The sequence below is a fragment of the Papio anubis genome, chromosome 1 (genome assembly GCF_008728515.1).
Source record: "Papio anubis isolate 15944 chromosome 1, Panubis1.0, whole genome shotgun sequence".
NCBI classification, from domain to species: Eukaryota; Metazoa; Chordata; class Mammalia; order Primates; family Cercopithecidae; genus Papio; species Papio anubis.
In genome coordinates this window covers 154,340,166-154,355,040 of record NC_044976.1, presented here as the reverse complement: position 1 = coordinate 154,355,040, position 14,875 = coordinate 154,340,166, and the positions used below count along the sequence as shown (strand labels likewise).

Sequence of the window (14,875 nt, the reverse complement as noted above, 5' to 3'; positions counted from 1 at the left end):
CCAGTCCAGCTCAAAACAGCGCAGTGGTTAAGAGAGCAGACTCTGGAGCCTGATGGCTCAGTTTGAATCCTGGATCTGCCATCTGGGAATTATTTGACTGTGAGAAATTTAACCTCTCTATACCTCAGTTTACTTATTTGTAAAATGGGGGAAATATAGTACCTACCTCATGTGATTATAGTAAGGATCAAATGAGTTGCCACCTGTCAAGTGCTTAGAACATTGCTTGGCACATAGTAAGCACTCAGATATTAAAACAACAACAACACACACACACACATCAGTATTATTTAAAATATCTAATCTGCATTGAATATACATAATGTTAAGTATAAATGTCACCATTGGCTCTGATGTGTCCTGTAGCAAAGGATGATTTAAATTGACCTTCTTCTGTTTTGTAGTTTTAACTGTTCAGAAAACTAGTGGAATTTATACAAACGAGTTATTTCTAAGCTGCCCTAATGCCTGTCCATTTTTCCCATTAATAAGAAAACTATAATTTAATGCTGTTATTAAATTGTCTGTTTTAATTCTTTGGATGATGTGACCTATCTCCTTTTTACCCTCTACAATTTTTCTACTTAAATTAACAATATTACTTAGGCCTATTATAAGTTAAAGTATGTAAATATTCTTTGACTCACTAAATGAGTCAGTCTTTTGGAAAAATATTTGACCATTAGGTCCAGGGGAGTGATTAATAATTTTTACAGGCATTTGTTTAATATCAACAAAATATTCTAGCTGTCATGATAGCAAATATAGTAAGACATAACTTTTTCTCCAGATATATCAGAAATGTTTTAGGAATGTGATTTAGAACCTAACAAAAACTCACAGTTAGTTCTAAGTCATCTAAAGTGAATTGGTATGGAAGCATCAGCAAAGCTACTCTGAAAAAAAATTAAACCACCAATCTTATGTACTTTCTTGTATTTGTTCCAACTCTCCTTTTGAAATACTGTTATCAATTTATCAAGTTATCAAGTATCAATGTATAGAGTATTATCAGTTTACCAAAGCTACTGCTTTGAGGCTCTCTGGATGGGTGGGAGTGGAGACTGGGTGGGGCAGGACAGCAGGATGTGGTAGGTTTACCAGGTGCTGTCTCTTGGCTTTCATCAGTTTCTTTACATACTTTGGTAAGGTGATTGGCTGTGATACTTGTATGTCCTATTAAGGAACTTAGAAGGAAGGAATATAGTAACTTCTGCTTATCCTTGGTTGGGGGCAGGGTGTTTCAAGACCCCCCAGTGAATGCCTGAAACCACAGATAGTGCCTAACTCTATATGTGCTGTGTTTTTTTCCCGTATGTACATACCTGTGAGATAAAGTTTAATTTATAAATGAGGCACAGTAAGAGATTAACTAATAATCAATTAGAACAACTTATTGTAGCAAAAGTTATGTGAATGGGGTCTCTCTCTGTCTCTCTCAGAATATCTTATTGTATTGTACTCACCTATTTTCAGACTGCAGTTGACTGTGGGTAACTGAAACCACAGATAAGGAGACTAGTGTATTTGTTTTGAATTGTATTTTGGGGTTTTGCAGTGAACTTAATTGCTTATTTTCTGAATTAGAGGGAAACTCTTGCAAACTCCTAAGAAAAATTTGTCTTTTTTATGTGCACATAAAAAATATTCCACTTGCCTTATTTTGGAAGCATAAGCTGTTGAGGGTAAGAGCTAGCTTTACATATGTTTGGCTAGCCTCCTGATTTCATACTGATTTAATTAAATATTTGATCTTAATCAAGACAGGATATAGTTAATGTGCAAGTGATAATGTGGTTTCATTTAATGATTCTTCATGTTTGCCTATCAGAGGGTTGATTTATTTCTTTTAGAAGAGTTAGGTCTATACGATAAATTTTAGTTTAGGGATGGAAGTGTAAGCAGATGCCTGACTTTGTTTTTTGATGGAAATGACAGTTATATAATTCAATTCAATAGTTTTTTTCTTCTCTACTATTCAGCTCTTACAATGCACATGAGAGCAACAAAGTACTCAATGTTGTGTTAGACCATTTAAGTGTGACTGATGGTCCCTCAGAAATAAGACTTTCTGGTAAATTATAAAAGGTATATATGGTTTAATAACATCACATTTCTGTATCTTGTAAAATATCCATTAATACCCTTGGCTAGGGGGTTCTTCATGAGTTTTAAAGGATAATAGAGGCTTAAGTCAATACTGGCGTTAGAGTTGTTTTTTCCTTTGTTGAATGAATGACTAGCGCATGGAATCATTACTGTGACACGTTGTCAGTTCTGGACTTGGTAGCAGTATGCTTATTATCTCATCCTATGTTTTGAAGTCAGTTTATTGTAATGATCAGATGTATAATGCCACAAATATTTGGGGGGAAAGGGGTGATATATTAGGACTTAAAGAGAATGCCTTCATTATGATAATTTGCATCATGAGATGGTTGACCTACCTTGTATTTCTCCTTTTGCTTGGTGGCTTTTAGAGTTTTCAATGTTTAAGAAAAATTATAATATGTGCTAAGATATCCTTTTATAGGTCATGTTTATAGATCTTAAAAGACATCTCATATCTTTATACAAAATTATCACACAAAAATAACTGTGTAAATGTGTCTGTAAAACTGAGTGTCTTAATCTCTTAATCTTCTCTTCCACATGTAGTAGTATTCAGGGGTTTTTATTTATTTTTATTTTTTTTAACATCTCCCACACTTAGGAATTCATTGACTTTTAATCTGAGGGTACCCTAATTCATTCTAGCTTAGCCACTCTTCATCTTGAGAAACTAAAAACTCCATGTCATATTTTAGTTGTTGCTGTAGCTGATAAACCCTACCTGTAGAATCTTGTCCATATTCTATTACCATTATTTTTTTTGTTTTGCACCCCGAATTAACTGATTCTTTTTGGCGATTTATCACATAGTAACTAAAAATTAATGTTTATCACTAGTAAATAAAATCATTTTGATTTTAACTTTTTTTTTTTTTTTTAATTTTCAGGGTACACGTGTTTCACGTTGACAGGTTTGCTTGGGACGCTAGTAACCATGGGCTGGCTGACTTAGCCAAAGAAGAGTTAAGAAGAAAATACACACAACTATACAGACTGTTTCTAGTCTCTTAGACTTATCTGCATATTGGATATAATAAATGCAATTGTGCTTTTCATTTAGGATGCTTTCATTGTCTTTAGGGTGTGTTAGGAATGTCAACAAAGGAGAAAAAAGGCAGTCCCAGAATCACATTCTCAGCACACCTCTACCTCTTGAAAATAGAACAACTTGCAGAATTGAGAGTGATTCCTTTCCTAAAAGTGTAAGAAAGCATAGAGATTTATTCATATTTAGAATGGGAACACGAGGAAAAGAGAAGAAAAGTGATTTCTTTCCCCACAAGATCTGTAATGTTATTTCTACTTATGAAGGAAATAAAAAATGAAAAACATTTGGATATCAAAAGCAAATGAAAACCCAATTCAGTCTCTTTTAAGCAAAATTGCTAAAGAGAGATGAACCACATTATAAAGTAATGTTTGACTGTAAGACATTTTCATTTTTCCTTCAGGTTGGCAAAATATTTTAAAGGTAAAACATGCTAGTGAGCCAGGGGTGTTGATGGTGACAAGGGAGGAATATAGAATGAAAGACTGAGTCTTCCTTTGTTGCACAAATACAGTTTGGAAAAAGCCTGTGAAAGATGTCTTCTTTGACTTAATGTCTTTAAAAGTATCCAGAGATACTACAGTATTCACATAAGAAAAGATTATATGTTATTTCTGAAGTGAGATGTCCATAGTCAAATTTGTAAATCTTATTCTTTTGTAATATTTATTTATATTTATTTATGACAGTGAACATACTGATTTTACATGTAAAACAAGAAAAGCTGAAGATATGTGAAGAAAAATTTATTTTCCCTAAATAGAAATAAATGAGTGATCCCATTTTTTGGTCTCATGTAGTATTTGAAATTTATTCTTAAACATGACTACTTTATTTCTGAATAAGAAATTCCCTACCTGCCTCCTACAAGCAGTTCAGAATGCTGTTTCTTGGTTGTCCTAGTGCGAATAATTTTCAGTTACTTTAAAATTATATTGTACTTTCTCAAGCATGTTATATCCTTTCCTGTTAGAGTACCTATATTACTTGTTCCTGATTTACCTGAAGACAATCTGATTAATTTCTAGGTTTTTACCATATTCTTGTCATCTTGCCAATTACATTATAGGTATTAGACTAGACTAAGATGTACTAGTTATATAGAATATAACTAGATTTATTATGGCAATGTTTATTTTGTCATTTTGCTTCATCTGTTTTGTTGTTGAAGTACTTTAAATTTCCTACGTTCATGGAATTTCACTGTGAAGACTTTAATGTGTATTTCTCAAAATAAAACTTTTTTTCCTCCTTAACCACAGTTATCACAACTAGCAGTACTATCAATAATTTCCTAATAGTTTCTAATATTAGGAAATTCTTTGAACTTTCCTAGAAGTTCTAAGAGTAGGCACATATCCACCTATCCATTCATTCATTTGTTAAATATGAGGGCCTGCTCTGCCTATTCTGTAATAACCCAGTGCTTCCAGGGATAGCAGTAACCCTGGCTCAGAAAAAAAGCTGAGTGCTTTTTTTATTCAGAAAAAAAGCTGAGTGCCTACTATGTGCAAGTTGCCATATGCTAAATGTGAGCTTACCAAGATAAATACAAGTGTCTGCCCTCAAGTTGCTTATAGTTTGCTACAGGAAGACCAAAATATATATTTATTGAGAGAAAGAAGATAAAGTTATAAGTGTTAGAGCCCCAAATATGATGGGTGCTTAAGCTGTTTGTTAAGTAACTGAGTGGCAGGGAGGGAGACATTCAAGGCAGGAAGCTGATTGAGAAAGCAGTAATAGATGAGATTATAATGGCAGGATGGTTGAAGTAGGAAAGGCTTAGAGCAAGGGCTAGACTATGTCATGTGTTCTGTGTAGACGTGAAAATTATAAGCTCTAGACTTTTTATTCTGCTCAATCAAATTAGAATCAATGAGCATAAAATAGGTTTATAATAGCAAGAACTTACTATCTTTGGATAAGGGTAAAAGCGGAAATGCTATTTAACAGTCATTTACCTTGAAGAAAATATAAACAATAGGCTGGCTAAGGGTAAAGCTATTTTCTTGTAGGATTTCTGTTTACTGTGTATCCTGTAGTTATGAGGTTGAGCGGTTTTATTTTTGCTCAGGATAACGTCTCCTATGAGATTTTACTTTGCAAAGGTTGTATTGCTTTTCCTCTTGAGACTGATGTATTTGTTACAGCAAGTTATACCTGCTCACCGTAGAAATTTGAGTTTTATAATATTTAGCCCAATATCACTGTCACTTTTCTGGGAACGCTTGAACATGAATAGTTTTTGTCTTGTCACACCCTAACCCTGTTTGCTTTGGTTAATGTCCAATGTGCAAATGCCTCATTTTCCTCCCACCCGTCCTGAGTGTTTTCTTCCTCCTTCCTGAAACTAAAAACAGCCCATGCCCTGAAGGTACTGCTTCCTTTGCAGCCTATTCCAGTGGCGGCTGGTTTATTTTCATGCATATGACTCGTTGTTAAGAGGTGGTGGAGGTGTTTTCCTTGTTCCTCACTGTCATGTCTTCCATCTGTACTCCCACACACAACTCTTTAAAAAGAGTAGCCGTCCATTCACTCTGTAGGGTGATTTACTAAAATGTCAAATGTTTTCCCTATAATTCTCCTTGGTGAAAAGCATGGATTCTGGAGACAAATCGGAGCCCTGGCATTTATCAGCTGCAGGACTCAAGGGATGTTCCTTGTCAGTGTACCTTAGTTATCTATGTGTAAAGTGGGCCTAAAATCAGTACCAGCCTCGTAGGATTTGCAATGAGAATAAAGTTAATACACATAGAGCTTAAAATGGTGCCAGTCATGTAGGAAGTGCTCAGTAAGTTTTAGCTCTTTTTGGTGCACAGGTGGAGAGATTGCCTTCGGTGGAAGCATGCAGGGCTTCTGTAGATACCAGGAAGGAACTGTTTGCAGGTGGGTTGGAGATGCCCATGGTGGCAGCTTTTGGAAATTGATTTCACATTTCTTCTGTTTTCTCAGGGACATATACATCAAGGTCATCATGAAGATGATGACACATGAGGAGGTGTTATGTTTGAAGACAGGCAGAGAAGGAAAGGATTAGAGACATTTAGTCAATTAACAGGCAATGCTAAAGACCCAGTTGAGGTGAGTGCTCATGAATTTAGAGAGCAATCATCAAGCTTGGTTCTGAGTTTTTCTGCAGTCATATTTAGCTTTCTAGAGACGGTCTCAGAAAAAACCAGTTGCTTGGATTTAGTCATGATTGGGTGTTCCCAGGTGAATTTGATGACGTGAGTTGAGCAGGTGCACAAGGGAGTGATTAAAATGATGGACCATAGAATTTAAGCTATGTGAGAAGGGAAGTGAAGACATATGAGTGGTAAGAAACAAAGAGTAACAGGATCAATATTTTGTAGGCCTTAATGGGGTCGTGTCATTGTTAGACTTGGGGTACTATTTAGGGTGAACTAGAATGGTAATATGTAGTAGTGAGAAATAAGAATGCCTCAATTGAGGGTAAAACAGAATTGGCAACCAGAGGACAAAGCTGTCTACAAATACACTTCCCCTTCATTTTGGGCACAAAGTTAGACACACATCCTGGCACCCTTGCAGTTAAGTGTAGAAGGACTGAGTTCTGGCCAAAGCAACATGATCACAGATGTGTAGCATTTCTAGGTCTGGCCCTAAAACACTCCATATGCGATCCTCCTTGCCTCTTTCCCTACACTGAGTTGATGAAAGTGACTCTAGTAACCTAGTAAGTCACATGCTAAAGATGACAGAACCACAGAAAGGAAGGAGCTTGAATCATTGCTTTGAGTAGAGCTGTCTGCTGATCAGCAACACCCACTTTAGATTTCACGTGAAGAAGAAATAAACTTCTGTCATGTTTGAGTATGGGGATTGGTGTGTTACGTTATTGTGGTCGACATTAAACTAACACTGAAGCCTTCTAGATTTTGGTGATGCAAGAGTTTAGACAGAACTGTGGTTGTGAGAAGTTGAAATAAAATGATGGACAAAAGTATTGGTGCAGAGGAGGCCATGGAACATCTTAATTGATACTGAAATCACCAAAAAGCATGGGGATTCATGTTAGAGAGTCATACTGAGTCAGGGGCTAAAATCTTCAAGAAATGAGGAGTGGCTTGTACATCTGAAGATGATTGCAAACAAGAAGACAGCAGGTGCTATATTCTGATGATATGCAACTCAAAGGAAAGGGTTTTGTGGAAAGGAAGGAGGATTGGTCTGCAAATAGCAATGATGAATAAAATAGCGCACCAACTTCACCTCTATGCCTTGTACTATGTGGAACAAAAGTGCAATGAGATATTTTTGCCTACTGGAGATTTGTCTGCACATTCAAACCCACTGTTTGATTCTCTTCCACTCCTTGTTATTGCAATCCCTTTACTTTCTGGTCACCCACCCCTGTCTGTTGAGGGATTTGGAACCTGGCTCACTGTCTCCCAACCATCCTACAATCTGGTATTATCCATAATTATTTCACATTGACAAGGATGACTCCTTATAACATCCGTGCCTCTGGTTTTCTTGACCTTTTGATTTCTAATGACCTCTTTCACTGTACCTGAGTCACTCATCTCCATGGAACCTTCTTAAATCACTAATTCAGGCATATTTTCTTGCTCATTATAATCTATTCAGCGTTCTAGTTTAGTTACCCCAGTATGTTAATCAACTCTCCACTTTCTTCCTATTTATAAGTCTCCTACTGTGATGAATGTTTTCTGTTTGTTCATCCAGAACCACTCTGTAGCACACTCCAACTTGCTGTGACCTCAGAGGCTGACCTATAATGGAAGCTGTGGAGGGGAGAGAGAGCTGCATTCTTTCTAATTTTTGTTTTGTATCAAAACACTCCACAACTTCTTATTTTATTTCATTTTTTTTTTCTACCATTCTATCACCAAAGGATGGCTCCCCTTCCTTTTTGCCCTTTTCCTCTTTTAGAAACTACATCTTTCAAAAACTATCAGCTCAGATCACATTATGTTTATGCCCCTTTCCTGAAGGTGTGCTTGTAGTTAGTGCTCTGGTCTACAAGGACACCTTTTCAGCATTTTCATTTTTACGGCAGACTCTTACTTTCTGGCAGTGGTCTTGGAGCAATTTGAGGACTCTGCTAGCTCAGCTTTTTTCTCTTTCATGAAGTCTTTCCACAGACTACCCTTGCTCACCACAGAGGCTTCTAGGAGCAGTGTGAAGAACTCCTAGGTCATTTTTGTTTGTTTGTTTTCTTATGGGCAATTTGAAGGTGGTACTTTGTCTTCTAGTTATGTTGAGAGTGTGGTTTTTGTATGACCACACTTCCTATTGGTGTAGCTGTGGAAAATCAGATGCTTTTATATATTATTGGTGGGAATGCAAACTGATACGGCCATTTTATATGGGGATTTTTCAATATCTAAAACAAATGCATACACATTTACCCTTTGATCCACCAATCTCATGTCTAAAAATGAACTCTGAATCTATACTCCAAAAATATGAAAATACACAGGTACGAGATTACTCACCAGAACATTGTTTGTCATTGCAAAAGATTGGAAACCATCTAAATGACTTGCTGAATAAACTATGTTATATCCAAACAATGGAATACTATGCAGCTGTGAAAAAGAACAAGGAATATCTCTGAACTATTATGAAGTATTTCTAGAATATTATTAGGTGAAAAAAGTAAATACAAAAGACTTTGGTATGCTACTTCTCATGTGAAAAAGAAGAAATAAAAAAATGCATGTCCTTGTTTGTACAAAAAGAAACATAGGATGGATAAACTAGAACCAATGAGATAGTTACATACAAGGCATGGGTGGAAACAATGGGGAAGATGGGAATTCCTTCTAATTTTCATTTTGTCTCACAAATTTTAGAATCCTTATCTCACATATTAAAAAGCCAAGTAAATATACGCAATGAAAACAGAGAAAAAAATTCAACACAATACAAACACAACAAATGAAACTTATTTTATATATATAATATATATTGATGTATACATATATTTATATTTTAATGTATATTTATATATTTTTTATATATTTACACATATATATATATATATATTTTTTGAGATGGAGTCTCACTCTGTCATCCAGGCTGGAGTGCAGTGGTGCAACCCCCATCTCGGTTCACTGCAGCCCTCACCTCCCAGGCTCAAGTGATTCTCCTGCCTCAGCCTCCCAAGTAGCTGGGATTACAGGTGTGTGCCACCATGCCCAGCTAATTTTAGTATTTTTAGTAGAGACGGGGTTTTGCCATGTTGGCCAGGCTGGTCTCGAATTCCTGACCTCAAGTGTTCCACCTCAAGTGTCCTGACCTCAAGTGTTCGGCCTCCCAAAGTGTTGGGTTTATAGGCGTGAGCCACCATACCCTGCCCCTTACTGTATTTCAAGTGAATAACTTGACCACAGTTAAGAGGGAGCTGTGAGGTAGAATTGAATTAACCTCGGAACACAGTATTTTGATTATACAAACAAAGGGCTAAAGACAAGAATATGAACAAATATTGGATTTTGTCTAGTGGGTTTGTTCTTCATAGTAGTATGGGTTAGCAATTTCAACACTATGTGCATTCTTAGATGGGGTAGATAAGCAAATATATTGCAAATAGTGAGTCAGGTTTCTCACTGTTGAAGGGAATTGCAAATAAGGGAACACTAGCATGGAGACTGTGGTATTTGTAATTTGAGTTATCAGTATAAACTCATGATTTTGAACATAACTGATACACAGAGAAACATGTATACACACACACATGAGTGTGCATATCTGTATTAGGTTCTCCAGAGAAACAGAACCAATAAGAGATATATAGATATATGAAGAGATTTACGGGAATTGGCTCATGCAATTATGGAGACCTAGAAATCCCATAATACGCCATCTTCAAGCTGGAATCCCAGGAAAGCAGGTGGTGTAATTCTGAGATTGAAGTCTTGAGAACCGGGGGAGTCAATGATGTAACTCCCAATCTAGGGCTTAAGGCCCAAGGACCAGGGGCTGCTGGTGTGCAGATGCAAGTCCTGAAGTTCAAAGGATTGAGAACCAGGAGCTCTGATGTCTGAGGGCAGTAGAAGATGAATGTTCCAGCTCAAGAAGAGAAAGTAAGAATCCATCCTTCCTCCACTTTTCTGTTCTATTCAGATGAGCCCTCAATGGACTGAACGATGCTCACCCACACTGTGAGGGCTGGTCTTCTTTACTCAGTCCACTGACTTAAGTGCTCATCTCTTCTGGAAACACCTTCACACCCAGAAATAATATTCTACCAGCCATGGGCCTGTCACTTAGCCCAGTCAAGTTGATACATAAAATTAGCTATCACGACATCTGTGTGTGTATATACATATGTATTTGCATGTGTGCGTATATACGTGTGTATATATATAAATGTGTGTGTATGTTGTGACTGTGTGGGTGTATACACATATATATACATTATGTAAAAAATATTTCACTGTATTAATATATAGTATATCTGTTATATATAATGTTATATATTATATATTAATGTAATATATATATTATAAAAAGACATTTTTATAATCTATGTTATACATTATGTAAATATATGTAATATATGTTATATACTTATAAGTACATTATAAGTTATGTATATTAGATATGCTATATGTATTTGTTATATATGTTATGTTATATATAATTTATTGCATATATTTATAATATATAAAACATATATAATCTGTCTTCTTGAAAAAGCTTACAAACAGTGAGACTCCAGATCCAGATTTCTATTTTTTTGAGACAGTCTTACTCTGTCACCCAGGCAGGAGTGTGGTGGTGTGATCTTGGCTCACTGCAACCTCTGCCTCCTAAGTTCAAGCAATTCTCCTGCCTCAGCCTTTGGAGTAGCTGAGATTACAGGCACGCACCACTCCACCTGGCTAATTTTTGTATTCGGATATTCAGATCCAGATTTCTAAATATCTTTCTCCAGTTAAAAAAAAAAAAAATACGGCTCCTGGGAGAAATGGCTGATCTCCAGGCTAGGATAGGGAAAGTAAAAGATGAACCTGGAACATCTTGTGGGTATCACAAATTAAGCGTTCTGAAATAAGTGCTGAAAAAATTATAGTGACATGTCAAATGGATTCAGAAGCCAACGTGAACAAGCTCCCACTGACCAAATCTGAAACAATTACAGCAAATAAATAAATAATGATGACAATGGATCATAGCACACAGAATAAAATAAGAATTTGAGTCCATACTAGTATAATTGAATAAATAAAGACAAGAAAGTCACCTTCTTTATAGCAAGATTCCAATTACCTACATGTAGAAAAAATGATGCAATTAGAAAGTCAGCATTTGGCAACCATCACAGTAATAATTATTTCAGGCAAGAATCAATGAATGCTAAATCAGTAAAAGTCTGATGAGAAATAATTAATTAGTCTTCAATTTTTTTCTCCACAAAATACTTAATTGCAAATAATAACTTGGCAGAAGAAAAACCTGACATACACTATTTTAGACAAGTGATCAAAATTAACATCACTGATAATGGGACAAATAACACCTGGTTCCTCCTAATAGGATACACTGAAAAGAACTCTGTCATTTCTGTGGTATTGTTGCCAAAAATCATAATCTGAATCAAAATATGAGGAAGTATCAGAAAAAAGACAACTCGACCATCATCCTACAAAATACCTCTTCCAGAGTGGAAAGGTAATGAAAATCAAGTAGAGGAAGGGAAATAAAAATTAATTTTAAAAATTAAGAAATGAAATAATAAAGGTAAGTGTAAAAATTAAAATAGAAAACAAAAATAATAGTGAAAATCAGTGAAATCTAAAGCTGGGTCTTCAAAAAAATAAAATTGGTAAACTTCCATTTAGATTGATAAATATTAAAGAGATAAGACAGAAATTGCCACCCATAAACTTTTAATAATGCAACAGAATATGTCACTCACTGCAGAGTATAATCATTGAAAGAAAAATATGAGAATATGGCAAGCAACTTTATGCCAATAAATTCAATAAACTGAATGAAATGAACAATTCATTGAAAGACACACATTACCAAGACTAACCCAATATGCAATACAAAACTTGAATTGCCCTATTAATTCAAAAAATTGCATTTTTAATTAAAAATCTTTCCAAAACGAAAAGTTCATGCCTAAATGGCTTCACTTGTAAACTCTAGCATTTGAGGAAGAAATAAAACCAATTATACACAAATTCTGAGAAAATAGAGAATACTTCCAAACTCATTTCATGAGGCCAAAGATGTAAGAAAACTACAGACAAATATCCCTTATGAATATAGACAAAAATATACTTAAAATTTTAACACGGAAAATTAGTACATGTAAAAGAATATTATACATCATGATGGAATGAGGTTTATCTGGGGTGTGAAAGGTTGGTTTGACAATTTATTGAAAAGAACTCTGTCATTTCTGTGGTATTGTTGCCAAAAATCGTAATCTGAATCAAAATATGAGAGAGTATTAATCAATATAATTCACCATATTAGAATAAAGAAGAAAAACCATATAATCATTTCAATAAATGAAGGAAAAGCTTTTTATAAAGTTCAACACTAATTAGTGATTTTAAAAAATCTATCGGCAAACGAAGAATAAAAGAAAAATTTCTCTTAATCTAAGTAAAGGCATCTTCAAAAACCTACATCTTTCACTGTACTCAATAATGAAAGCCTCAAAGCTCAAAGATAAGGAACAAGGCAGGGATATTCTATTCTGCCACTTCTATTCAACGTTATACTGGAAGTTTTTGCCGGCGCAGTAAGGCAAGAAAAATAAATGACAGTCAATAAATTGGAATTGTAGAAGTAAAGTTGTTTTTATTGGTAGATGACATGATCATGTATTAATACATAGAAAGCTTAAAGAGTCTACTAGAACTAATAAGTGGATTTATTGAGCTCAGAATACAATGTTAATGTACAAAAATTATAATTTTGTCTATTAGCAATGAACAATTACAAAATGAATTTAGAAAACAACTCCATTTTCAACAGCACCCAAAAACATGTTAGAGATAAATTTTACAAAACATGGAAGATACTTCTTTTCCTATGCAGAAGTTCTTTAGTTTAATTAGATCCCATTTGTCATAAAAAAGAATGAGATCACGTCCTTTGCAGGACATGGATGAAGCTGGAAGCCAACATTCTCAGCAAACTAACACAGGGACATAAAACCAAATACTGCATGTTCTCATAAGTGGGAGTTGAACAATGAGAACACATGAACACAGGGAAGGGAACACCACACACCAGGGCCTGTCAGGGAGTGGGGGGCAAGGGGAAGGAGAGCATACGGACAAATACCTAATATATGCAGGGCTTAAAACCTAGAGGATGGGTTGATGGGTGCAGCAAACCACCATAGGCACATGTATACCTATGTAACAAACCTGCACGTTCTGCAGATGTATCCCAGAACTTAAAGTAAAATTTTTTTAAAAGGGAAGAATTCTATTTTTAAAAAAAAGTATAAAATTTTGCTGAGAGAAATTACAGACAAGTAAATGTTATTAATATATCATTTTCATGGGTTGGAAGCCTCAATAGTGTTAAGATAGTAATTCTCCACATATCAATTTATAACTCTAATAGAGATTTTAAGAAAGTGATTCTAAATTTATGTTAAAATGAATTGCCTCTCCTAAATCTCCCTTGTAATTTTTTAAAAAAGATTTCAGAAAACGAAAGACTGTATTACTCAGACTCCATTGAAGCTAGGAGTCTAGGAGAAAATTTGATCTACAGTGTAACAAGCAGTTATGTGATATTTGGAGGTCAGAATTAAGGTATGGGCCAACTTCCCACTGCTCCTTCTATTTCCGGCAAGATAAGATCAGACATAGGTGATCTTTTGTGGTGGTCTTTTTCTACTTTCATTTATCTAGTCATCAACTTTATGGGAATAAAAATCTGTGGTAGGAAAGTGATTGTAGCAGCAGCAGATTCCTGAACTCCATGACTTAGATGGTGTGATCCTGAAGCCAGTAGTTCAAAAAGGCAGTTCTCTAACTTCTAATATTCCCAGCTCTTTCTTTCAAAGAAACTAAGAGGGATTTTTTGTTTTCTTCACTGAAATGTGGCTAATCAAATATTCCACAACTCTTAACTATTTTTATTTCAATCCGTTTCCTTCCCCTTAGCTAATCAATTAAGTTAAACCATTAAGTTCATCAGTGCCTTCCAGTCCACAGATTCTCTCTCAACATTCACTTTTGAAAGGGCCATGGAGGAAAATGAACCAGGAAGATCCTCCTGGGGCAGAGCTACCACACTAGAGGCACACAGTATTCAGTACAATGAGACTTACAGAGAAGAATATAGCAATCCGGGGAAAGCAGACCACACATACTGAAAGTAGCACGACAGAAGTAATGCTTATTAATTTATATTGTAATTTGAAATTGCCACATTATTCATTTCTAAGATTTCAAATTACTTTATATATAACAGTTTGTACTTCAGACCTGCCTATTTTTGTTTTACTGGTCCTATTTAGTTACTCATGGATATTAGTCCTTTATTTCCCAGATTTATTTTGATATCTTTATCACATTTTTTCTATTAAAAGAAATTTCACTTAGAGTCAGTTCCTTTCCAAAGTTGATTTTGTTGGCTGTCTCTCATGGCATTGCATTTCTTCACATTTTACAGTTATGATTTGCAATTTTTTTTTAAGTAGACTTTTTGGTTTGTTCCATTCTTTGGTAGATTGTATTA

General features: G+C 35.2%; 1 protein-coding gene and 1 long non-coding RNA gene across 17 annotated transcripts in view; one reads left to right on the top strand and one right to left on the bottom strand.

Moving 5' to 3' along the window:
• The window catches only part of CD55 (CD55 molecule (Cromer blood group)), a 37,942-nt gene extending 33,526 nt beyond the window's left edge, over positions 1-4,416 (top strand). For 8 of the 15 annotated variants that reach the window (XM_021932556.1, XM_021932517.1, XM_031656178.1 and 5 more), the window contains one exon: positions 3,000-4,416. In XM_021932556.1, the coding sequence (XP_021788248.1) occupies positions 3,000-3,064 (65 nt within the window). In that variant the 3' untranslated portion in view covers positions 3,065-4,416. Of the gene's footprint in view, positions 1-1,982; positions 2,977-2,999 lie in introns of those variants that run through there. The other 7 variants (XR_002519453.1, XR_004178883.1, XR_004178877.1 and 4 more) reach the window with 3 other exon arrangements.
• Positions 1-14,875, bottom strand: part of LOC103878160 — an 87,582-nt gene that overhangs the window by 27,379 nt on the left and 45,328 nt on the right. Inside the window, exon 2 of one of the 2 annotated variants that reach the window (XR_002519604.2) lies at positions 8,644-8,736. This is a non-coding gene — a long non-coding RNA (uncharacterized LOC103878160). Of the gene's footprint in view, positions 1-8,643; positions 9,140-14,875 lie in introns of those variants that run through there. The other variant, XR_004178889.1, reaches the window with a different exon arrangement.